This window comes from Bos mutus, chromosome 17, assembly GCF_027580195.1.
Source record: "Bos mutus isolate GX-2022 chromosome 17, NWIPB_WYAK_1.1, whole genome shotgun sequence".
NCBI classification, from domain to species: Eukaryota; Metazoa; Chordata; class Mammalia; order Artiodactyla; family Bovidae; genus Bos; species Bos mutus.
In genome coordinates, this window is record NC_091633.1 from 55,745,856 (window position 1) to 55,773,302 (window position 27,447).

The following is a 27,447-nucleotide window of genomic DNA, read 5'->3' on the forward strand; positions in this document are numbered from 1 at the left end:
GGCTTCAAAGCCCTGACGAAAGATGATGGCAACTGCATCACAATGCTGAGATGATTATGAATAAGATAATCATGTAAGTTCTCAATTTGGGGGCCAGTAATGACAAACCTTTGCTTAACTTGTTTCCACATCAATTGATTCTCTTTTAATTAATTTTTTTTATTAAAAATTGTTTTTATGGAGTATAGTTGATTTACAATATTGTGTTAGTTTTGGGTGTACAGCAAGGGTAATCGGTTAGACATACCCATATATCCACCCTTTTTTTAGATCCTGGGGCTTTCCTTTTGGCACCAATGCAAGCTGTTTCGTTCCCCTTGATGAAATAGTGCTCAAAGAATGTGAGTCACTCAGGGACCACAGAATCCCATTCTTTTAGGCAATGTGTTTAAATAAGATCTATCCAGTGCTTCTGTTGTTGCTGTTCAGTCACTAAGTCGTGTCCGACTCTTTTGCAACCCCATGGACTGTAACCGGCCGAGCTCCTCTGCCCATGAAATTTCACAGGCAAGAATACTGGAGCGGGTTGCCATTTCCTTCTCCAGAGGATCTTCCCCACCCATGATTCTATGGGCAGTTAAAATGTTTCTTCAGAGCTTCTGAATCTTATTTGCAAAGTTGTTAATGAGTGAAGAGTCAGTGTTTAATTAATAAACATGAATTTAAATAATAAACAATATTTACTGGTTACTGAAAGCTACCTAGCATATTATATATATTAATTCACAACAGCCCTATGAGGTAGAAATTACTATTCCCATTTTATGGAGGAGGAAGCTGAATCTGCTTAAAGTAAATTCTCCAAAGAGCTAATAAACTGCAGCTGCTGTTGCTGTTAAGTCACTCAGTCGTGTCCGACTCTGCGACCCCGTGGACTGTAACCTGCCAGGCTCCTCTGTCCCTGGGATTCTCCAGGCAAGAATACTGGACTGGGTTGCCATTCCTCTCTGCAGGGTAAACTGTAGCACCAGGACTCAAACCCAGTCCTACTCTTCGTATATGGACCCAAATCTACACTCTATTATCCTTCCTCGCGGCACTGAATTGTCGTGAGCAAGACAGGGGAGTTGGAGGAATTCAAAGTTTTATCCTTTCTCAGTGTATGTTTTGTGCTCCAGCTTCAAGAGGGCAGTAGCCCAGTTACAGACTGTTAGGGACTGAGCAAAACCAGTGGAAAAGTCATTTGCCTTACGTGTATTCACTTGGCTATAGCAGAGAAATGCTGTCAAATATTGGCTTCATCAGATCTGCACTCAGCTATCAGTCTGCTCGAGTTTATTTAGGAAGATGGTAAAACTGGTCTCGAAATGTTCTGTTCTCCCTCATTCTCCATTGCCCAATAAATCTGGTAAATGTTATTTGGCAGCTCTGCCCAAATTTTCAGATTCTTATCATGAAGCTCCACAGAAAGAAAGATCTACTTTTCCCGAGGCTCTTCCCAATGTGGTCTGGTTTCTCTTTCCAGCCTGAGGTTTCTAAAATACAAATATATCACTCCCCACACTGGAAATGCTTCAGCTGCTCCACTGCCTACAACACAAAGTCACAGCACAGAAAGAAGGCTCACTCCGTCTGGTCCTTGTCACATCTTCTGCTCCACCCCCATGTTTCCCCCACATTTTCACCGTAACTCCGGAATGTCCTTCTCAATTAAAAATTTTTATTCTGGTATGGCAAACCTTGCTCATAATTCAAGCAAGTCACAGCTCAGATGTCCCTTCTCTTCCTTGAACATCCCACCCTTTTCCTCCAAACTCTGCCAAGGAGAGTTGGCTTCTTTTCTTTTCCTGCCTACTCCGTTTTCTTACGTGTGCTGCTGCAGCTGAGTATATGTTCCAGTTTCAGGGACTGAAGAACCCTCCTTAGCTTTGTGATCTCTTTCAGTTGCCTGTTATTCAGTTTCCTATGTTTTATGACAATGTCCTTTAACTGACAACACTCTGAAATAATAGTTCGCTATAACCCAACAGAGGGTTTTTACTATGAGAGAAGGACAAAGATCATAAACAGCAAATGAAGCTCAAAAGTTAGTAGAAGGAAAGAAATAATAAAGATTAGAGCAGAAACAAATGTTAAAAAGACAACAGAGAAGATCAATGAAACTAAGAGCTGGTTCTTCAAAAAGATAAACTAAATTCACAAGCTCTTAGCTAGATTCACCAAGCAACAATGAGAGAGAATCCAAAGAAATAAAATAAAAAATGTAGGAGGTGATGTTACCATTGATAACCTCAGAAGTACAAGTGATTATTAGAAAATATAGTAAACATTATATGCCAACAAATTGAATAACCTAGAAGAAATGAATAAATTTCTAGAAATGCAGTAACAGAATGAAGGATAAAAGTCAAATAATTGTCTCAATAAATGCAGAAAAAGCATCTGACAAAATACAACATGTATGAGAAAAACTCTTAACAAAGCAGTTATGGAGGGAAAGTATCTCAACATAATGAAGGCCAGACATTACAAATGCACAGCTAACATTATACGCAACACTGAAAGCTGAAAGAATGTCCTCTAGCCACTTTTATTCAACATAGTATTCAAAGTATTAACCAGAGCATTTAGACAAGAAAAAGAAGACATCTAAATTGGAAAGGAGGAAATGTACTATTTGCAGATGACATGATATTATATATAAAGCACCCTAAAGACTCCTTCAAAAACTGTTAGAATGCATGAATTCAGTGAAGTTGCAAGATACAAAATCAATGTTCAAAAATATGTTGCATTTCTATACATGAATAACAAACTGTTGGATACAGAAATTAAGAAAATGATACCATCTACAACTGCATCAAAGAGAATAAAATATTTAGGAATAAATTTAACCAAGGAGATGAAAGACTGCATATTGAAAACCATAAGACACTACTGAAAGACCCTGAAGAAGACACAAATAAACGGAAAGATATTCCTTGCTTTGGACTGGAAGAGTCAGTATTGTTCAAATTGCTCTCTATAACCCAGAGCAAGTTATAGATTTAGTGCAATCTCTACCAAAATTCCAATGAAATTTTTCAAAGAAATAGAACAAACAATCCTAAAATCTTTATGAAGTCACCACTCCCCCTCAATTAGCCAAAGGAAGCACTGAGAAAGAACAAAGCTGGAGAACATGGCCTGATTTCAAACTATATTACAAAGATACAGTAATTAGAAAAGTATGGTGTTGGCATAAAAATAGACACATAGGTCAATACAACAGAACAGAGAGCTCAAAATAAATCCACATATATATGGCCAATTAACTTATGACAAAGGAGTCAGGAACATACAGTTGAAAAAGGACAGTTTCTTCAATAAATGCTGTTGGGAAGACTGGACAGTCACATGTAAAAGAATGAAACTCAACTATCTTATACCAGATACAAAAATGAACTCAAAGGAATTAAACCTGAATGTAAGATCTGAAACCCTAAAACTCGTAGAAGAAAATGTAAGTGATAAGCTCCTTAACAGGTCTTAGAGATAAGTTTTTAAAATCTGACAACAAAGCCAAAAGCAACAAAAGCCAAAATAGACAAGTGGGACTACATCAAATAAAAACGCTTCTGCGTAGCAAAGGAAACCATCAAAAAAAATAAATAAATAAAAAGAAAACTTTCTGAATAGGAGAAAATATTTGCAAATCAGGTATCCGATAAGGAGCTAATATCCAAAGTATATATAGAGCTCATACAACTCAATAGTAAAAAGCTCCCAAATGGTCCAACTAAAGAATGGACAGAAGATCTGAATAGACATTTTTCCAAAGAAGACATTCAGATTGCCAACAGGCATATGAAAATATATTCAGCACTTTTAATCATCAGGAAAGTGCAAATCAATACAAAAATGAGACATCATCTCACACCTATCAGAATGGCTATTATCAAAAAGACAACAAATAATAACTGTCACTGAAGATGTAGAGAAAGGGAACCCTCATGCACTGCTGGTGGGAATGAAAATTAGTATAGCTGCTATGGAGAACAGTATGGAGGTTCCTCAAAAAATTAAAAATAGAACTACCATAAGATGCAGCAATTCTGTTATGTATTTGTCCAAAGAAAATGTAGATACTAACTCTAAAAGATATATGCACTCCCATGGTCGCTGCAGCATTATTTACAATAGTCAAACATGGAGACAACCATTGATAGATAAATGGATAATGAAATTGTGGTGTATATATACACAATGAAATATTATTTGACCATAAAAAAGGATGAAATCTTGCCATTTGTGAAGAAACCTTGAAGTCATTTTGTTAAATGGATAAGTCAGATAGGGAAAGACAAATACCATATGACCTCTCTCATATGTGAAATCTAAAAACAAACAAACACAAAGCTCATAGATATAGGGAACAGATTGGTGGTTGCCAGAGGTGTGGGATGAGGAGTCAGAGAAATGGGCGAAGGGGGTTAAAAGGGAAAGAGAGAGACAAGTTTTGTTACTGATTAGCTAATGTCATTCCAGTGAATTGATAACCGTTGACTGCATGCTGATCTTATATCCAGAAAACCTGAAAATTATTTTGCCTGTTCTAATACATTTTTAATAGCAATTATTGTGTTGGTAAGAAATATTTCTTGCTAATTTTTTTGCCCAAACTCATTTTAAGACTTCAGATAAATGTGTTAAAACACTTGTAAAAACACTTCCTAACTAAAATCAGAAAAACGAAAATTATGCAAGATCATTCTTATTCATTCATAACTGGCATTTACTTTTAAATTCAATAATAGCTCACACTGGCAATGGTGTACACAGTCTTACATACTTCGGTGGGAATGTAAATTGATCGAACCTTTTGTGAGGGCAATATGCAGAGTGAAATCAATTTTGAAATGCATAACCTTCTTAATCTAGTTTAAAAAAAGGTTTCAGTTTATAGATTTATGTCTTCAAAGTGAAAATAAATATAAGTTGTTAAACAGAAAAGAGGACAAAAACACATTACCTGGCAATTAAGAAGCTGAAGTGTCATTATCTAATGAACAGTGATTGAATTCTTATTCCTTGCCAGTGAGTTATCTATAGTAGAGCTTACAAAGCACTTTCCTTAATTTTTATGGACTCTTAAAATATGAAAGAATCCTGCCTTCTTCTGGGGGCCTGATGAGGACATTATGGGGTTGGTGAGCCCATATTCTGCTCAGACTGTCTGGTCGACATCACACCAGGCCATTCCCCCCATGCAAATCTCATTTTAAGATCATCAATTTATGGATCTCGGCGCAGGCATTATCGAGGTCACTCAGTTAGAAAGACCAAATTGCACTGGTGATGACACTTATAGAATGTCAACTGAGCCCAGACAGTGTAATGAATATTGCTTAGGAGAAATGTCCCTGATTCCTACCCAGAGGAAGAAAATTTAAAGTGCCCTCATTGATTTTCTTTTTTTAAATTTTATTTTATTTTTAAACTTAACATAATTGTATTAGTTTTGCCAAATATCAAAATGAATCCACCACAGGTATACTCATTGATTTTCTAAAGTAGGATTTCACTCCAACCATGCTCTTAAAATCAGGTCAATTCAATGAGAACTTCAGCAGAATCTTGACTGCCATAGCTTTGAAAAACACAGGGAAATCACTGACTACTTCTATGCATTATCTTTGTCTGGCCCAAATGCCATGCCTGTGTTCCAGTGACCAGTAACCCGAGCATTCAGTGTATCATGAAATTTCTCTGTGTTTTCTACTGTGCTGTACTATGCAAAGCAGTGGGTTTAATCTCCAACCTTGTTACGGAGAAAAGAGCCTTTCTGACGTGGTGGCACTTTAGCACAGTGTACTATGGAATCTGGATTTCTAATTACACATGAGAGAGTCTGAAAAAGAGAGTTTCTGCATATTGTTAAAGAGATTCTAAAACTGATACTAGAACTCACTACTGGGAATGCTGAGTTCTGGAAAAAAAAGTAGGAAAATCAACACAGAATGACAATTCATTAATGTGTAACAGTTATGTGGTAGTACTTCCTGCAGAACATGGTGCTAGATGAATCAGGCATGCCTGCTATTATTTTTTAAGTCTTTTGAAAAATTTATTTATTTATTTATGACTATGGAGTCGGATGCGACTGAAGTGACTTAGCAGCAGCAGCAGCATGCTGGGTCTTTGTTGCTGCATGGGCTGCTCTCTAGTTGCGGTGAGTGAGCTTCTCACTGTGGCGGCTTCTCTTGTTGAGGAGCACAGGCTCTAGGCCACAGGGGCTTCGACAGTTGTGGCATGTGGGTTCAGCAGTTGCAGCTCCTGAGCTCTAGAACACAGGCTCAATAGCAGTGGTGCACGGGTGGGCTTAGTTGCTCCGCGGCACGTGGGATCTTCCTGGATCAGGGATCAAATCTGCGTCTCTTGCATTGGCAGGTGTATTCTTTACTGCTGAGCCACCAGGGAAGCCCTGGTGAAGTTTTTTAAATACAGAGTTGACAGGCTGATAGGAAGATGTACAACTGATACTGTGTAGAGCTTACAAACTCAGGCCTGGGGACAAAGCAGATTCCATTTTTAATCTTGGTTGACTATTTTGGAATAACCCTTTAACTTTTCCTAGCCTGAGCTTCTTCATTTACAAAATGAGGGTGATAATAGGACCTCTCTGAGGCACTCATGAACACTGTTCATCCCATCTGCTGGTTCTCCATCTTTAGGGACACAAGAAGAGTACAGGCTCTCACGGGCTATGGCCATGTGACTAATTCTGGTCAATAAATTATGATGAGAAATAGCAGATTTCACTTCAGGCGATGGCATTTAATTACTGAGCTGTCAATGCACATTGTTCAAGATGGAAACGGCTTTGTTAGCCTAGATCAGCAGACTCTCCCTTCTGACACACATAAAACATAAGAAAGATATCTTCATTGTATTAAGCCACTGAGAGTTGGGCGGTTTTGTCGTTATTGTTACTGCAGCAGGTCCTAGCCTGTCCTGACTAGCACCTTACGGGATTGTCCTAAGGATTCTACACTTGCTTGTGAAACGCTTAGTGTTCAGTGGATAATAGTGACAGTATTTTAAATGATGTTAGTATAACATGCAAAGTGACAGATCATAAACACATACAAGCCAAAGTGCCACAGAATTCAAGGAAGGGAGAATTCTTGAATTCTGGGAAGAACTCTGAAGATTGGAGGAAAAAAATCCAAGGAGAAAGAATTTCTGTGAGAAAAGGCACAGCAGTGGTTTCGTGATACGTGTGAGAAGCGCAGCAGGATTGAAAGCTACACACACAGCCGACTCACTTTGTTGAAAAGCAAGAACTAACACAGCACTGCAAAACAATTATACTCCAATTAAAAAAGAGAAGAAAAAGTAGGAACAGAAAATAAAGTTGGAAAGTAAGTAAGGTCACTCAGTCGTGCCCGACTCTTTGCAACCCCGTGGACTGTAGCCCACTGGGCTCCTCTGTCCATGGGATTCTCCAGGCAAGAATACTGGAGTGGGTTGCCATTTCCTTCTCCAGGGGAACTTCCCAACTCAGGGATCAAACCCAGGTCTCCCACATTGCAGGCAGACACTTTAATCTCTGAGCCACCAGGTTGAGTTCAAATCAGTGCTCTGAAATCATCTAGATGGGCTGAGTAGGAGGCATGAACTACGAGGAAAATAATCATGGACTTGAGCCAGACTTGCCCTTATTCCTTATGATCGTGAACTTCTTGTCAAGTGACTTTCTTCAGTGGTGTCTCATCTTTCTATGTCTCCTATACAGAAAGTCCTTGCTGTGGTGACCATGCAGTATTACGGGGCCAGGTAAGTAGATGCCAGCCTCTCCCTATGATTAATTCCACCCAACCAGCCCAGTGCCTCTCTGTGGGGGTGATTCTGCTATTAGATTTGGTCTGAAATGTTTGGACCAATTTTGAGAAAATTCATTTCCCTGATTCCCCCTATTTAGTTTACATAAAAATCATTTTTAAAAAGGTGGGGGCAGAAAGAAAAAAAGGAAAGGACTTAAGACCTTTGACTCTATGAGTTAAGGTTCTCCTTAAATTACAGCCTTAATGGTCCCTGTGTGTGTGTGTGTGTGTGTGTGTGTGTTCAGTTGTACAACTCTTTGCGATGCCACGGACTGTAGCCTACCAGGATCCTCTTTCCATAGAATTTTTTCAGGCAAGAATACTGGAGTGGGTTGCCACGCCCTCCTCCAGGGGATCTTCCCGACCCAGGGATCAAAACTGCACCCATGTCTCTTGGGTCTCCTGTGTTGGTAGGCAGATTCTTTACTACTACACCATTTGGGAAGCTCTAGTGGTCTCTACCCTAACTCTATTATAGGCTGTTGTAAGATGCAAAGTAGATAATATATGCAAAAGACCTTTGTAACCAGTAGCATGCTTTTCAAAGTCACATAGAACCAGTAGTAGCCATATTATGGCTGTTATAAACGGAATTGCTTTGTTTTGGCAAGCTCATCTGCTATGCTAGCAGTTTTACCTGGTGGAGAGGGAAAAAAAAGAAATAAAGTAAATTATGCAACAAAGTAAATAAAGCAATAAAGTAAATTATGGCTCACCTCACTAGCACAAACAGTGCCCTTCTGTGAAAAAGAGCTGCTCTGTTTTTAGGCCCACAATAACAAGCTTGGAATCACTGTGGAGAAAGCAAATTCCTTAAAGCGGGGCTAGATTTGATCTGGATTCCTTAGGGTTCTCAGACATTTGGCTTACTCAGAGTGAGATGGGGCTTCCTGAGGCAGACTTTCAGCCAAAACCACAGCCCCAGAGAGTTGAATGCATGGGAGAGTTACCTGGGGGCGGGGCGAGGAGGGGTTAAGTTGTCAATAGCTCTGCAGTGGTATCAGTACATTGGAAAGAGTACTGGCCCAGAAGTCAGAAGCCTAGTTGCACTCTGGACCCTATGATCCCACGAGTAAAGATTTTCTTTTAGTCAAATAAAGCAGTGTTAACAGGCCCTGCCCTAACTCTATTATAGGCTGTTGTGAGATGTAAAATAGACATTATATGTAAAAGACCTTTGTAAACAGTAGAATGTTTTTCAAAATATTATAATAAATGGCCACTTATTTCAGCCATTTGTCCATAGTTTGGAGTTTAAACAGCGTTAAAGAAAAACCAACAAAATTTAAAGAACCAAGAAGCCACATCAGATCCTCCTGCTACTGAAGAAACCAGTCTTTTGGGAATGCAATTTCAGAGGGAATTGCAGGATTGGCCTCTTACAGTGTGTCTCATTGCTTTGGGTTCTGGCAGAGGGAGGCTCTGTGCTTAAAACTTGACCCTGGTCTAATTATATTGTTTGGCTGGGGCAGCAGAGCTGGTTGGCATTCGTCCCGAGTGTCTAGTTGATGAATATAACTGGGGACCAGGACATTTGAAGTCAGAATGCCATATTTAACAAGGTTATTATGGTTCAAGACTGCTTTCTGAAGCATTTGCTCTGTTGAAAATAACAACAAAAAATAACACATCAGACATTTACCAATGTTGCTATCTCTTTCATGTTTCCTTCTTTTAATCCCCTAGATGAAGTGATGGCTAATTTTTGGCAGTTTATACACAAAAATCCAAAGTAATCAAAGAAAAATGATAAGAAAGCAACATTAGCAAACTCTGAATTTAAATTTTATGTAATTTTGACTAATGTACAAAGTTAATTTTTTTAAGTCCACAGCCTAGTTTTTTTGGTACTGTAAAATCTCTTTTATTAATTTATTTTATTTCATCTTATTTTGGCTGCGCTGTGTGGCTTTTTTCCTGACCAGGGACTGAACCCATGCCCTCTGCAGTGGAAGTGTAGTCCTAACCACTGGACAGCCAGGGAATTCCCCTTTCATTCTTTTAAATGAAGGCTTGCTGCTGCTGCTGCTGCTAAGTCGCTTCAGTCGTGTCTGACTCTGTGCGACCCCACAGACGGCAGCCCACCAGGCTCCCCCGTCCCTGGGATTCTCCAGGCAAGAACACTGGAGTGGGTTGCCCTTTCCTTCTCCAGTGCATGAAAGTGAAAAGTGAAAGGGAAGTCGCTCAGTCGTGCCCGACTCTGTGCGATCCCATAGACGGCAGCCCACCAGGCTCCTCTGCCCATGGGATTTTCAAGGCAAGAGTACTGGAGTGGGGTGCCATCACCTTCTCCGAAATGAAGGCTTAATATACAGCAAAATGTGTAAATCTTAAGTACGCTGGATGATTTCTTAAGTAGGTATACATTTATGTACACACTACCCAGATGAAGATAAAGACTGTTTCTGTCACCTCAGAGTCCCCTCCTTCTCCTGACCAGACAATACCCACTCCCTGCCATGAATCTATCATTAGAATTTTTGTTACTGAAGATTAGTTTTGCCTGTGATTGAATTTCATTTAAATGGAATCATAAGTATAATAATTATTATCTTAAGTATCTATTTTTTTTCCTTGGCTTTTTTGGTTCAACATAATGCTTTCAGATTCATCTGTGTTTTGATGTACATCCAATTGTTTGTTTCTTTTTACTGCTAAGTAATATTTTACTTTATGAATGTACCTTGATTGAACCATAGATTTTTCTGTTGTTAGACCTTGGGGTTATTTTTTGGTTATTATGATGAAATTTGCTATGATGATCACTCTTGTACAAGTCTTTCTGTGACGGTATGCATTCATTTCTCTAGGGTATTATATCCACCAGTGAAATTGCTAGGTTAGAGAATAGAGAATAGGTTAACTTCAGTAGAAAGTGACAAATTCCCAAAGCACTTAGACCATTTTAAACTCCCACTGCTCTATATAACTTTTAATTTGGCAGAGTATGTAAAATTACGTTCTTAAAAGAATGAGTTTTTTTTTTCTAGTTTTTTTTCTCCAGTTTTATTGAGAAATAACTGACATACATCACTGTATAAGTTTGGGGTATACAGCATGATCTTTTGACTTACATATATTGTGAAACAGTAAGTTTAGTTAACATCCATTATCTCACTTTGATACAATAAGAAGAAAAGAGAAAAAAATTTGTCTTGTGAAGAGAACTCCTACAATCTACTCTCTTAACAGTCTTCCTATGTATCATCCAGCAGTGTTTTTTAAATAATGTTTTTCATAAATAATGAGTATGACTGGGATGCCCATATCAACATAAATTTCAGAGAAATCTGAAAAATGTACTAACTGCTCAGTTGTTTTACTGTATTTTGTTTTGGTAAAGAAAGACTAAAAGAAGGGGAGATAAAATTCATAAATTTTATAACTTTTCTCTATTAATCTAAAAGCATAAGACCAAAAATATTTAAATGAGAAAAAGCACTATTTTCCAAAATATGAAAACAAAGTATTAAAAATAGTTAATATCACATTTTATCAGTTCTATGCCATATCATTTTCCTCTCCCACTTTAACATCTCTAAAATTAGGAAACATCTTACTACCAATGACGATTTATATTTACATTAGACATGCCAACTAAAAACTGTCTCTTGCTATCTGGTTGCACAAGAATGAAGTCAGTAGCCACTTGCTAACCTTCGACACTCCCCCAAAAGAAGTTCGAGGTTAAAGATCAGGAATGAAGTACTCTGTGTTCTGGGAAAAACTGGCAAAACAAGTCATCAGATAGTCTGATATTTTCAGAAGATTTTATGAGCCCAATTCCTTGCATCTTCTCATATATAGCAAAGCACTAAAATCATTAATGGAGACATCTGCTCTTCGTGGCTAGCATCAAACTTCTGCCAGAAGGTGTGCTTGTTGCATGTATCCCCTTCACCAAAATCACATGTACACCCTCCCCAACCTCTTCAGCATAGTTCCCTAGAGCCTTCTGTCTCCTGGGCTATGGTCTTCATTAAGCCCCAAATAAAGCTGAACTCACAACTCTCACACTGTGAAAACTCTTTCAGTTGATAGATATCATACATGAAAAGCTCTGTTTACTCAAGGGTAATATCTCAGAGAAATCAAAGGCACAGGAATTAAAGCTAAGTGCTACTGTGTATCTGGCTATTAGACGAGAAAGAGGGTTAAAAATGGTACCACTTCTTGATTCCAAAAGAACACTAATGAAGCACATCCTGCTGGTGTGGGGTGTAAATCATAACCACTTTTCAGGAAAGCAGTTAGACAAAACTTATCAAGATCCTTTGTTAAGTACTTTTGACCCAGGAAGTTAACTTTTAGGAGTATATACTAAGGGATGAATATAGAAAAAAAAGATAAGTAAGGTCATGATTTTACAATGATGAACACTGGAGGCAGTTTAAATGGTGAACAATGTGGGAAGGGCAGTTAAATACACCCCAACAATGGACTATTATGCAACCACTAAATATTTTAAGATAATTTCTAAAGTTATAGGAAAATGCTTACTTTATAACTTTATTTACTTATTTACTTTATTTACTTACACTTTCTCAAAAGTAGAGAAAGTAGAATAAAGCTGTATTAATGGCCTGACTCTATGTTTAATAACATACGTGGGATGTTTATATATGCACATACATTATAAAAATTAAATACAGTCATATTAACAATGATTATTTCTGGACGGTGAGATTATTATTTTTCTTCTTTTTACTTTTCACCCTTTTCAAAATTTCTTACAATTAGCAAAGAAATGAATGTTTTCTCTGCTGTTTCATACTTTTAAAAAAACTTTCAAGGTTGTAACATGGGCATGAAAGGATAAGTGAAATCTTATTAAAATCAGCCAGCATACATCACATTTTTAGAAAAACGAACGTGGAAAAAGAAAATCTGTTTCTAGTCAAGCATATGGAACAGGCATGGCAGGGTAAAGTCAGGACAGGCCATTTCTGCCTGGCTAGAAATCATCCCTTTGTTTTCCACTTCACGAGTTATAAGGCTCAGAGTCGGAATCCTGATCACATTACAGTGTTTTGTAAATTGTTTTTTACCCATAAAGAGTTTGGAATCTCCTGTTCACACAGACATTCAGTTCTTTGACTCATTCTTAAAATTAGATGGGTGGCTGGGGTTAGAAATCTTAAGGGGCCAGTGTTTATTTTTAATGCTTTGGAAAAACTTGTGATTTTTGAAGTTTTCAAACATTAAAATGATATTCATGTCTCAGTTCAGTCGCTCAGTCATGTCTGACACTTTGTGACCTCATGGACTGCAGCACGCCAGGCTTCCCTGTCCATCACCAACTCCTGGAGCTTGCTCAAACTCATGTCTATTGAGTCGGTGATGCCATCCAACCATCTCATCCTCTATCATCCCCTTCTCCTCCTGCCTTCAATCTTGCCCAGCATTGGTGATGCCATCCAACCATCGCACTCTCTGTCATCGCCTTTTCCTGCCTTCAATCTTGCCTGGCATCAGGGTCTTTTCCAATGAGCCAGTTCTTTGCATCAGGTGGCCAAAGTAGTGTAGCTTCAGCCTCAGCATCAGTCCTTCCAATGAATATTCAGCCCTGATTTCCTCTAGAGTTGACTGGTTTGATCTCCTTGCTGTCCCAGGGACTCTCAAGAGCTTTATCCAACATCAGACTTCAAAAGCATCAATTCTTCAGTGTTTAGCTTTCTTTATGGTTCAACTCTCACATCCATACATGACTACTGGGAAAACCATAGCTTTGACTAGACAGACCTTTGTCGGTAAAGGAATGTCTCTGCTTTTTAATATGTTATCTAGGTTGGTCATAGTTTTTCTTCCAAGGAGCAAGCATCTTTTAATTTTATGGCTGCAGTGACCATCTGCACTGATTCTGGAGCCCAAGAAAATAAAGTCTGTCACTGTTTCCATTATTTCCCCATCTATTTGCCATGAAGTGATGGGACCAGATGCCATGATCTTCGTTTTCTAAATGTTGAGTTTTAAGCCAACTTTTTCACTCTCCTTTATCACTTTCATCAAGAGGATCTTTAGTTCCTCTTCACTTTCTGCCATAAGGGTGGTGTCATCTGCATGTCTGAGGTTATTGATATTTCTCCTGGCAATCTTGATTCCAGCTTGTGCTTATTTCAGCCCAGCATTTCTCATGATGTACTCTGTACAGAAGTTAAATAAGCAGGGTGTCAATATACAGCCTTGATGTACTCCTTTTCCTATTTGGAACCAGTCTGTTGTTCCATGTCCAGTTCTAACTGTTGCTTCCTGACCTGAATACAGATTTCTCAGGAGGCAGGTCAGGTGGTCTGGTATTCCCATCTCTTTAAGAATTTCCCACAGTTTGTTGTGACACACAGTCAAAGGCTTTGGCATAGTCAATGAAGCAGAAGTAGATGTTTTTCTGGAACTCTCTTGATTTTTCTATGATCCAACAGATGTTGGCAATTTGATCTCTGGTTCCTCTGCCTTTTCAAAGCTTGAACATCTGGCAGTTCTTCGTTCATGTACTGTTGAAGCCTCACTTGGAGAATTTGAACATTACTTTGCTAGCATGTGAGATGAGTACTTTTGTGCAGTAGTTTGAACATTCTTTTACATTGCCTTTCTTTGGGACTGGAATGAAAACTGACCTTTTCCAGTCTTGTGGCCACTGGTGAATTTTTCAAATTTGCTGGCATATCGAGTGCAGCACTTTCACAGCATCATCTTTTAGGATTTGTAATAGTTCAGCTGGAATTCCATCACCTCCACTAGCTTTGTTCATAGTGATGCTTCCTAATGCCCAATTGACTTTGCACTCTAGGATGTCTGGCTCTAGGTGAGTGATCACACCATGGTGGTTATCTGGGTTGTGAAGATCTTTTTTTCATAGTTCTTCTGTGTATTCTTGCCGCCTCTTCTTAATATCTTCTGCTTCTGTTAGCTCCATACTGTTTGTCTTTTATTATGCCCATTTCTGCATGAAATGTTCCCTTGGTATCTTCTTTTCTTGAAGAGGTCTCTAGTCTTTCCCATTCTATTGTTTTCCCCTGTTTCTTTGTGTTGGTCACTTAGGAAGGCTTTCTTATCTCTCCTTGCTATTCTTTGGTACTCTGCATTCAGAGAGATATATCTTTCCTTTTCTCCTTTGCCTTTCACTTCTCTTCTTTTCTCAGCTATTTTCAAGGCCTCCTCTGACAACCATTTTCCCTTTTTTGCATTTCTTCTTCTTGGGGATGGCTTTGATCACTGCTTCCTGTACAATGTTATGAACCTCCATTCATAGTTCTTCAGGTACTCTATCAGATCTAATCCCTTGAATCTATTTGTTACTCTACTGTATAATTGTAAGGGATTTAATTTAGGTCATACCTGAATGTTCTAGTGGTTTTCCCTACTCTCTTCGATTTAAGTCCGAAGTTTTCAGTTAAGGAGTTCATGATCTGAGCCACAGTCAGCTCCTGGTCTCGTTTTTGCTGACTGTATAGAAATTCTCCATCTTTGGGTGCAAAGAATATAATCAATCTGATTTCGGTGTTGACCATCTGGTGGTGTCCATGTGTAGAGTCTTCTCTTGTTTTTTGTTGGAAGAGGGTGTTTGCTATGACCAGTGTGTTCTGTTGGCAAAATTCTGTTAGCCTTTGCCCTGCTTCATTTTGTACTCCAAAGTCAAATTTGCCTATTTCTACAGGTATTTCTTGACTTCCTACTTTTGCATTCCAGTCCCCTCTGATGAAAAAGACATCTTTTTTTGGGGGGGGGGGGTTAGTTCTAGAAGGTCTTGTACGTCTTCATAGAACTGTTCAACTTCAGCTTCTTTGCCATTAGTGGTTGGGGCATAGACTTGGATTACTGTGATATTGAATGGTTTGCCTTGGACACAAACAGAGATCATTCTGTTGTTTTTGAGACTGGACCCAAGTACTGCATTTCAAACTCTTGTTGACTATAAGGGCCACTCTATTTCTTCTAAGGGATTCTTGCCCACAGTAGTAGATATAATGGTCTTCTGAATTAAATTTGCCCATTCCAGTCCATTTTAGTTCACTGATTCCTAAAATGTCAATGTTCACTCTTGCCATCTCCTGTTTGACCACTTCCAATTTACCTTGATTCATGGGCCTAACATTCCAGGTTTCTATGCAATATTACTCTTTACGGCATCAGACTTTACTTCTATCACCAGTCTCATCCACAACTCCGTGTTGTTTTCACTTTGGCTCCACTTCTTCTCTTTCTGGAGCTATTTCTCCACTCTTCTCTAGTAGCATATTGGGTATCTACTGATCTGGGGAATTCATCTTTAAGGATCCTATCTTTTTGCCTTTTCATACTGTTCATGGGGTTCTCAAGGCAAGAATACTGAAGTGGTTTGCCATTCCCTTCTCCAGTGGACCACGTTTTGTCAGAACTCTCCACCATGACCCATCTGTCTTGGGTGGTTCTACCTGGCATGGCTCATAGTTCCATTGAGTTAAACAAGGCTGTGTTCCAAGTGATCAGTTTGGTTAGTTTTCTGTAATTATGGTTTCCACTCATGTCTACATCAAGTTATAATTCTTCTTTATATTACGTTCTGTGTTATGACCATGTTGTGTCTGGCAGGGAGACTGAATGAGAGCCCTAAGTTCAGAGATGAATATCAGAGTCCCAACTGTTCTGTTGCCTTAGGTTGTCATTAAAGAACCCAAGATCTGAGTCCCACATGAGAATTTCAGGGGAAGCAGGGGAGGCTATGAGCTGTCCAGGTGTGTTGGTTGGAAGAATCCAACAAGAACAAGGAAACTCTCTGGGACACAGTAAAAAAGGAGAGAGAGAGGCCCAGCAGATGCAAGCCACTGTTAGTCACACACTCTTCAGGCAGGCCTGGCACTTGCACCTACGTTAGCTCTGTAAATCTTACTAATTTGAACTTAAGGATGGTGGTCCTTTAGCCGGCAAGTCACTCTGGGAGCCTTAGGATTCACGTTTGTTCAGAAAGCTTTACAAGTGGATCCCTCTTCTGTTTGTCATGCATCTTTTTAAAAAATTTTATTTATTTATTTACTTGGCTGTGCCGGGTCTTATTGTGTGGCATGTGGGATCTGGTTCCCCTACCAGGGACTGAACCTGGGCCCTTTAGTGGTAAAGCTTGAAGTCTTAGCCACTGGACCACCAGGGGAGTCCGTGACATATACCTTTTTACTAGATCTTTCCCAGAGCTGTTTCTCTTGTAAAGGAAAACACCACATGTCCTTAGGGACAAGAGTTAATGAATTTACTATCTGAGGAGTCAATGATTAAATCCATGTTAAAAATATACATATGTCAGTCACATTAACTGAGAAAGGAAAGCAGTTGGTTGTTTAGGTATACGGACAAAAATGAAGTATAAGCCTCTTGCCGATTCTAGACATGTGGTATGTAACAGACCTTCCAAGAATTCACTGCGTTAGAAGACCAAATCTAGGCCTTGACTTTTCAATAGCCTTCAGAAATTCTTTTTCCAAATCTCCAGGCTTACCCCTTTCAGTATTTCTCTGACTCAGAAGCTGGAATGTCATGAGAAATTCCTTTGCACATTGTGAATCTATTGCCCTGATTTGCGCATGTAAGCTTTATCACTCCTTCTCTATTAATTTGTTTTCTACTTTAACAATAACCATTTATTCTATTTGCACCTTTTAGCCTGGTATATTATTGTGTTTAAATCTCCATTTCATCTCTTTCAACACCAATGCTGTTAGTCATGTTCTGATCTTTGTAAAACTGTAGACTTAAGTTTCAAAGAAAAAGAAAAAAAGGAAACGGTATGATATATTCTTTGTTCTGAATTACTTAAGAGATCTCTTACACAGATACAATAGAAAATTAGGCTCATTTCTAAAGCAAAGAAATGAGAAAGAGAAAGGGTAGTGCAGCATTTACACACAGAATCTAACGACTGTCTATCCAAAATGGAACTTTGCCTAAATGGCCCAGTTACGGGATTGTTGCGGGATGAATAACTCAAAAGGAAATTTTAAAAAGATAAGCCAATGCTGGTCCTCAAGTGTTTTTTGTTTTGTTTTTGAGTGAGAAACAAAATCTGTTTAAACCTGTTTTGGTTCTTAAATGTTTCTTCTGTTACAGTATTTGAGTAGTAGTGAGCTAGCTGTTGGATTTTTTTCTATTGTTTAGAATCCAAATGGAAAGATATGAGCAGGTTTTAAATGAAAACAAATACAGATGTATCTATCAGTCACCATCTGACAGGGGCAGCTATTTTCAAGTATTCCAAATGGCTGACTCAGGCTACGTTTACCTCCTGAATCTCCTCTGACTAGACTAGATCCTTCTCCCTACACGTCCAAACCCAACACTCCAGTGAGGCCTCGAGCACTTCTTGCTTTGACTTTGCCATAGTCTTCTAACTGGTTCCTCTGACCCCAGTCAGATCCCTTTAAGCCTCACTCCACATGCTGCCAGTGTGCTGTTTATGAAACACAAATTGGACTCCTCAGCAGGTACCTCAGAAGTCGGCTTTAACCCTGGCTCCTCAGCATTCAGGTCCCAAGTGATCTGGACTGGCCTATCTCTCCACCATTATCCTGACATGGGTGTTGTATGTGTGTGTGTGTGTGTCTGTATGTGTTTAGTTGCTCAGTCATTCACGTCCAGGTCTTTGTGACGCCAAGGACTGTGGCCCACTAGGCTTCTCTGTTCATGGAATTTTGAGGCAAGAATATCGACGTGGGTTCCATTTCCTACTCCAGGGGATATTCCCGACCCAGGGATTGAACCCATGTCTCCTGCATTGGCTGGCGAGTTCTTTACCACTGAGCCACGTGGCAAGTCTGACATGTGCATTATATTCTGACAATTCTAGGATATTACTTGGAGTAGTCTTCTTATCTTTGACTGACTGGAACATTCCTTCAGTACCACTTTCTGGAAAGCAACCAGGCAATTTGAATTTGTAACCTTAGAAACAAAGAAATGATCTGAAATGTAACTAAGGTCCACACACACATAGCTATTTATCACAGCCTTATTTGTAACAGCAAAAGAAGTACGTGGGTATGGAGGAGGAAATGACATAACTGTCCAAAAACAGTCAAATTACAGCACAGGGGATATTATATATCAATTAAAAATGACACTGAGAAAGTTTTAAACACGTGGAAAATGTTTATTGTAGAAAGGACTTAAGGTGACTGGAGAGATGCAGATATCCAAAGGGATGCCGAAAAAAAAAAAAGCAGAAGAAAGAAAAATAAGAATAGAAACATAAAACAGACTCAGGGATGAAGCTAAAAAATCCCTTTTGGCTATGGGATGGACTACAGATTTGGCTGTTGGCTTTCTATCAACGAAACAGGGAAAAAAATCTGAAAAATAGCACAATTTTGTATCCACAGCATAAAAACATTCTCCCATTCAGGAAAAAGGTAGGTATTATATGTGTGAACTGCTCTGGCGAGTCCTCACAATGAAATCAGAGTAGAAAATCCTAACAACAGCTACAATGGCAAAATTCCTAAGATTGCTTCTTACAGTAATTCCTGAAAAAATCAGTGGCAATTGCACTAGTTCACTCTCTTGTAAAAAGCGAATATGAGATAGTGTACCTTCTTAATTTTCTGTGAATTTACTTTGTTACAGAAATCCTTTTGAGAGAAACAGAAGACAGAATTATACTTCAGTATAATTTTAAAGTCATACTTCTGATACACTTAATGAGTTTAAATTTGTACTCACTAAAAAAGTACCCAAGGTCCAGTTAATCTAGCTGGATAATAAAAAACAGACATCAGAATGAATGATTAAGGGGCAGGAGTAGAAGTAGGGAGATCAGGGAGAAGGCTATTGCAGAAAGCCAGAGAAGAATGGATGGTGGTAACGATGTCAGTAATAGTAAGAGGAACAGTAACAGTTCTAATAATAAGAGTAGCATCATATTAGTATTGTAATAATAGTAATAACGGGGCTTCCCAGGTGGTTCAGTGGTAAAGAATTTGCCTGCCAATGCAGGAGACACAAATTCAATCCCTGGGTTGGGAAGATACTCTGGAGAAGGAAATAGCAACCCACCCCTGTATTCTTGCCTGGAGAATCCCATGGAGAAAGGAGCCTGGCGGGCTACATTCCATGGGGTCACAAAGAGTCAGACACAACTGAGCAACCAAACCACAACAAATAGCACTAATAACAGTACCAGAAATACGCAGAATTATCATTCACCATCCATTTTTGAATTGAATATATAAAAATCAATTTTTAGCTAAGCAACTTAAATTAGATTCTTGAGTTAAAATCTAATTTGTCCATGGACATTGTCTTCTGTTAATAAAAATCAAGCCTAAATTAAAACACACACATACACACACACACACACACAACTCCAGACTGGGGGAATGGAGAGTTAATAATGTTATTAATGTTTAACGGCTACAGACTTTCAGTTTGGAAAGATGAAGTTCTTGTGGAGATGAATGTGCTGATGGCTGTGCTGTAATCCACTGAAATATAAACTTAAAAATGGTTCAAATGGTGGGGGAGGTTCAAGAGGGAGGTGACATAGGTGTACCTATGGCTGATTCATGTTGATATTTGGCAGAAAGCAACATAACACTGTAAAACAATTATCCTCCAAATATCCTCCTTTTAACTTATATCCACAATTATCCTCCTTTTTATTTATTTAAAAATAAATAAATCTCATTAAAAAATGGCTAAAATGATCAATTGTATGCTACATATATTTTACCACATGCACACATACACACTCCCTTCCAGAAATCTCTAACGGGTGAGCTTGTTCAGGACAAAACAATCCTATTGTGAAGACTGAGGAGTCCAACAAGCCATGGACCTGCAGAGCCGCTCACCGACCTCGTTCCCTGGCTTCAAAATACAAAGACCCTAGAAAAAGTGCTGGGAGTATTGACAACAGCGCCTCCTACAGAAGCCTCCAGGAAGCACCATCTACAAATCGTAACTACAGAAGGCAATCGGTTAAGTACATTTTGTGTACGAACTGGTTAAATGCTTGAGGCGCAGCTATCTAAGATATTAACTTGGGTTTTAGAGGATTTTATTTGTAATCCAACTGTGACAATAATAAGCCAGCAAGACACACAGCCTCCATGGGCCATTATTATCCAGACAAACTCTATTGTCTGTCTAGGCTAAACTGCTTTTCTCTCTCAGGGGCTGGGATGACGAGACGTGAATAGCTCATCGATGGGTTACTAAGAAATGAGATGAAGGGAGTTAGGACACACTCAGGTTTTACCTCAGTGGACAATTCTGATGGGCTCACAAAGTGGCCCTGATTCTTGAGGAGTAAGAGCCAACATTCAGGGTGTTTGGTTGATTTATTCAACTCAGATTTTGATCAGCTTCTGCCTATGGAGTTGGAAGGTCAAAATGAGCCACAGAGAACTTAGTACTACTTCTAGCAAATTCTTTCAATGCTAAGTGAAAACAGCAGGATATTAAAAGAGAAAGTGAAAGTGAAAGTCGCTCAGTCGTGTCCGATTTTTTTCAGCCCCACAGACTATACAGCTCATGGAATTCTCCAGGCCAGGATGCTGGAGTGGGTAGCCTTTCCCTTCTCCAGGGGATCTTCCCAACCCAGGGATCAAACCCAGGTCTTCCACATTGCAGGTGGATTCTTTACCAGCTGAGCCACAAGGGAAGCACTGAAAGAGCAGGATATTAATTGCTGTTGACAGCAGTATGTCAAACTTGCACAAAACAGGCATAGGAAATAAAAGGAAATGATAAAAGTGTCAGCAGTGGATCCCTGTATGAGGAAGTTACACAGATGATTAAATATTTATCCTTTGACAAATTTTCTAAAATGAGGATGTAATGGGCAAAACAATCATGGTTAGAAAATATGAAGACATATTTGTTTCTGTGCTGTGCTGTGCTCAGTCGTGTCTGACTCTGTGCGACCCCATGGACTATATAGGAGACCCCACCAGTCTCCTCTGTCCATGGGATTCTTCAGGCGAGAATACTGGAGTGGGTTGCCGTTTCCTCCTCCAGGGGATCTTCCTAACCCAGGGATTGAACCCATGTCTCCTGCATTGCAGGTGGATTCTTTACTGACTGAGCCATCAGGGAAGCCCCTTTAAATCTACAGAGCCTTTCTTAACTTCCTGTGCCTGGTACTAGTTCCTCCAGATTTTTAATTTGTTTTATTATTATTGTTGTGTATATGATCCTCTGTGCTGTGACCAGTTAGTTAAATCCCCACCTCTCTCTCACTAGCCTGACTCCCTTTCAAGCAGGGACCATGCCATCCATCTTTTCATTTCTGGTACTTCACGCTATTCCTGGTAAACAGTTGCTACAAAAGAAATGTTTGTTGTTTCAAATAAAGCATTTAGGTACTAAAAAGAATATGGCAAGGGTCTGCTTATTGCCAAGGAGCTTTATAATTTTTCTTGAATTGTAGGGCAGAGTTTGCAAACAAAGGGAAAGACAGTAGATGAAACGAATATCTTCCCAAATTAGTGACAATGCTTTTAGCAGTAAAATAGCAATAGGAAAGGACTGTATAGGCAACTTAGAGAAAGCATGCGTACATTGCTTTGTTTTTATTTTTTATTTTTAATCTTTTTTTTTTTTTTTTTTGCCTTGTGTGGGATCCTAGTTCCCTCACCAGGGCTTTAACCCTGCACTGGAAGGGTGGAGTCTTCGCCACTGGACCACAAGGGAAATTCTGCTTTGTTCTTTAAAAAACTGGCAAACAGGGACTTTTGCTCTGCCCAAGGAGATCATGCTCTTTCTGAAACACTGCATTTGCAATTGGGTAGTTAAATAGATTGAGATGAATAACCATTGAAGGACAGTTCAGACACCATAGGATAAAAGCCACGGAAGACTCAGAAAGCCCAGCTTATTCTCTGGACAAGAGAAGGCAACAGAACTTCAGTAAGATCTCCTTTGTGGCTAAAAATCATAACTGCAAGTTCAAACCTGAGTCACAAAAGCCAGCCTAAAAATACAGTGAATTGTATGCTTTGGCATAGGTATGCTACAGCAAAACTGGAGTTCCTTGGAAAATATCTTAGTGGTATATTAGGATCAACTCCAAACCTCAAAAGTTAGACCTGAGGTGTTCTGTGTGCGGCTGTGGGTCCCTCCCTCACATTAAATGTGTGTGTCTAGGCTCACCCCACGGATAGGCTTGCCTTCAAGCGCTAGAGAAGGACCCGACTTAGAAAGAACAAAGGGGAAGAAGTAGTCCATGAAGATGTGCACAATTTAACTTGAACAATTACCATGACTACAAAGAGGAAGAATCACTTATTAATTCATCCTAATTGTGCAAGTGCCTTTAAAAGAGACACAGTCAAGAGGATGATCTTGCAAAAGTCACGGCGCAAGTGATGCGTGATTTGGCAAGACTCCGTGCATGGTAACCATAGGGAAGAGGCGCCCAGCATGTCAGGAATTAGGAGGCCACGATAAAGAGGGGGAGAGAAGAGAGACAATATGCTGGAACATTTTTAAAACAGTTTTCATTCCAAGGAGATGCAAAGAATTCTGTGGATGAGTCAGCCTGGAAATAATGGGAAAGAGAGTCTACGAGGTTCATAGGAGCAAAGGCTTAATAATGCCCCAGAGGAAATTATCTAGCAAAAAGCAAATGCCAGTGCATTTGTTTGATAACATCCATTAGTGCAAACTGTCTGGCAGAGACCAGCAACAGGCATAAAAATATCTTGATTTTAAAAGCCGCATGGAAAAATTGCAAGAGCGCTTCAAAGAGTAGGACTGGGTGGCTCCTCTAAGATCAAACACTAACTATAACCTGCGTGGTTTTTTTTTTTTGTTATTTAAAGCAGGGCCCACAGGAAGGAATAAAGACAGATGGACAGTGAGGAACTTGAAGCAGAAAGAATCAAGGAATGAGCGGAGAAACAAATGATGACTCAATAAAGAGGAGCCTGAGGCCAAACTGAACTGACCTGGGGCAAGAACGTGAAAGAAAGAAAGTGAAGTCGCTCAGTCCTGTCTGACTCTTTGCGACCCCATGGACTGTAGCCCACCAAGCTCTTCCATCCATGGAATTTTCTAGGCAAGAGTACTGGAGTGGGCTGCCATTTCCTTCTCCAGGGGATCTTCCCGACTGAGGGATTGAACCCGGGTCTCCTGCATTGCCGGCGGATTCTTTACCCTGTGAGCCACTATGAATGTGCTGGAGCAAGAGCTAGCATAAATAAAATGAAAGTTCCTAAAGATTTGTGTGTGTGTGACAAATATTAAAGTGCTATTTTTGTCTTGGTTAATATTTCCACAAAAATCCTATAAAAGGAGATCTGGAAAAATATACTACAGCCATCTAAATACTGCTAAAGCAATGTAATTTGTCATAATTAAAAACTGAAATCAGCCAAATGGTCCACAACAGGAGGATGGTAAATTACACTGTGGTACATTTATGACCTGGATATTATGTAGCCTCTAGCAATTATATGCAGTCACATGAAATATACTCATGAAAGAGCCCTCAGTGAACAAGCTGTTTTATAAAATATGAATGACGGAGCTAAAGTAAGCCTAAAGATGTCCTTAAAACAGATTTTCTTAATTACATTTGTAAAGTTCTTTCGATATTCAGGGAAAAGATGACACTGACCTTTAATTTTAGCTTTGGCTATTTTTTATTAGTAGGAGCCTCACAGGGCGCTAAGCCATCTCCAAAGGAAAGTAAAAGCAAGTACTTTCCTTGCCTATAGCTAGGAGGCTTTATAAAACTCCTAATAAAATACCGCAGAGAGGAACGATACTATCTGGAGAGGCTCTCTGCAGTTCACTTATCACCATTCTTGGCCAGCGTTTCAGAAATCACCAAGCAAATACCAAGTATAATGTCTAGGGAGAGAACTTATCTATAGTACCCTCCTATGAAGGACGTTGCCAAGTATTGATGTATCCCAGTTTATGATTTGTTCTAGAGACGGTCAAGCATCTCTAAGGAAAGCGAATCCCGCTTGAAGGCTTCAGCTGGGGCCACCAGAGTGCACTTTCCACAGGCCTGTTTTCCTACCGATCAATTTGCGTGAGAGCATTTCAAGCCCATTCACTCCCCTTGGAGTGCGTGCATCTATTTGAGTATCTTGTTCCTTTTTGTCACTTCTCTGTCATTTGGGGATTATTAAACTCATTCCTCTAAGGCATGATTTCTTTTGTGTTTCTAATAAATAGTTCTTAGCATTGCATTGTTTTATGACCAAATGAATTGTTTTATATCTTGGTGGTATCTGTTTTCTACTTTAGTTGCTTAAATACTCTGAGAATTTTTAAAGGCAGGATTTCTAAGAGAAGAATATTTCTCTAAGGCAGAATTTAATTTATATTTTTAGGACACTTGCATAGATGCAAAAACACTAAAGAAGCTTTAAGCAACTTTAAGATATTTTGTCGAAGTATTTAAGTTTATTTAATTTGAATTGTATAAAAAGAATCTAGAGAAGGACTAGAGTTCTATGAGAATCACCCAGGCAGTTTTCCAACTACATCTGTTGACATTCTACCCTAGATCCTAGAAGTGTGGGGGTTACTGTCACATTCTCTTTTTGTCAACAAAAAATAAAGGAAAAGGAAATCTGCCTTTGGCTTCCTGCCCACTCCTGACTATAGTCTGGTTGCTGATCCCTTCATGATCACCCAGAAGACATTTTTAAGAGTTTATTATTTTAATGAAATAGCACTGTAAAAGCGGGGATGATTTTGAGTATTACAGGTCTGCTGTTAAGAAAAACTTGAACTTGGAGCTACATGGTCCAACTGTGCATCATGAGGTTCTAGGTCACAGAGCCTTAGTTTGGTATGAAGAGGATGGGAAAACAGTGCTAATTTCACAAGACAGAATGTTTCCAAGGAGAAAGGTTATATGAAACGAATCAAGGTTGTTTCTTCCTGAACCCCAGCAGTGTTTGGGCAGACTGACCTTGCAGGGCTAGGCCAAGCAGGTCGGAACCAGAGAGGCCAGCAGACACTCTCCACACAGGCCCCCGTCAGAAGCAGGCAGCTAGCCACTCACCGGCAGGGCAAGATCCGGACGATATCGTTGGGCTTGTACCCCTCAATACAAACGGCACAGTTGTCAAAATCCGGCTCCATTTCCTGCAACACAGAAAGCACAGATGAGCCTGCTTTGCGAGCTTCAGCTTCTGTAAACACACAAGCAACAAGCCAAAGGAGAGCTTGCCTGGAGCAGGGCTTCTGACTCTCTCGAAGCTGGCTGTCTTAATCCATAATTTATTATGCACTGGTTCAGTTTCTAGTCCTTCCAACCTCCATTTTTTGTTTCCTGGTTCCACAGCAAGAGCTTTGACAAGGAAATCGTTTTTTAATGTACCGTTACTAATCATGCTACTTATTATAATCAGAGGTGACATAGCAAAGTCTCAAGGATGAGAGAAATGCTATTCATGGGGACTCATCAAAATGATATTTAATCTATCATTCCTCGGGAATCTAATGTATACAACTCTAAAATAGTGGTTCCAGCTTTCTTTTCAAATACTTAAATCTCTTTCAACACCCTGTAATACGTTACTTGTGTAACAGTCCTTGTTCTTTTATTATTCCGTTTGAGGAGAAAACAAGTACTGAAAAAATATGCTTTAAATTTAGTGATGCTTTTAAAATGAATTTTATCCTATTAAGCTCAAAGGTATTTTTATATAGCTGAAAACCAGTAGTACCTAATTAGTGAGACAAATCAATTATTCACACTAGAGACAACACCTCAAATACAAGTAGAGCTGTGAATCTCTTACAGTGGCTCAAGGAGCCCCACATTCATGGACTGCAATCCACTGCTCTAAAATTTCTCCTGGGGGAAAAAATTCTCCTGGGGAGAACAGAGGTCTTTAGAGGTCTGTGGGCCCTGACCAGCTTGCATCGTGGTCCTTCCTTAGGACATGCTTCTGCTTTTGGCTTTATGTCATCATCCTACAGCTAGAGAGTTCTAGAATGACTGTCCTGGAATGAGTTCTGCTGTTATAACTTTGGGGTTCTGGAAACTCGGTTTCAGGGGGACTAAATACGCTTCTTGCACTTTTTTTATCGTTGCTTAGTTAGAGTCGGACACGACTGAAGCGACGTAGCAGCAACAGCAGTTGCTAAATCATGTCTGACTCTTTGTGACCCCAACTGTAGCCTGCCAGGCTCCTCTGTTCATGGAATTCTCCAGGCAAGAATACTGAAGTGAGTTGCCATTTCCTTCTCCAGTGGATCTTCCTGACCCAGGGACTGAGCCCACGTCTCCTGCATTGCGTTAGATTCTTTACCACTGAGCCATCAGCATTAACTGCAGACTTAAGTGGTATACATCACTTAGCACCTAAAAATGCTTTTCGTGCAAGGATTCATGGAAAAATTTTCTTAAGTCATAATTCCAGGAACAGGCATTTCATTTTTATCTAGTGGGACACTGGAATAAGGTACTCAGATTCGTTTGAATATTGAATATTTTCTCCTTTGCACTGGCTGCCAGAAAGCCCCAACCTAAATTTTGGACCCATGTCTGCTTTTCATTTCAGGTAATGAATCTGTGTACTATTTCATCCTGGTTTTATCTACTTTTCCTAAATTTACTTAATTTCTCATATTTTTTCTCCAATGACTTTACGGTCCCATTGCATGCATTTTACAAACTGCCTTAAATTATATTTAATAACAGTGGGCA

The 27,447-nt window shown here is 39.4% G+C and overlaps 1 protein-coding gene across 2 annotated transcripts in view; it reads right to left on the bottom strand.

Annotated features, from left to right (window-relative positions):
- Nucleotides 1-27,447, bottom strand: part of RNF150 (ring finger protein 150) — a 278,977-nt gene that overhangs the window by 63,150 nt on the left and 188,380 nt on the right. For both annotated transcript variants that reach the window (XM_070386570.1, XM_070386571.1), the window contains exon 4: nt 25,795-25,877. In XM_070386570.1, coding sequence (XP_070242671.1) covers nt 25,795-25,877 — 83 coding nt within the window. The remainder of the gene's footprint in view (nt 1-25,794; nt 25,878-27,447) is intronic.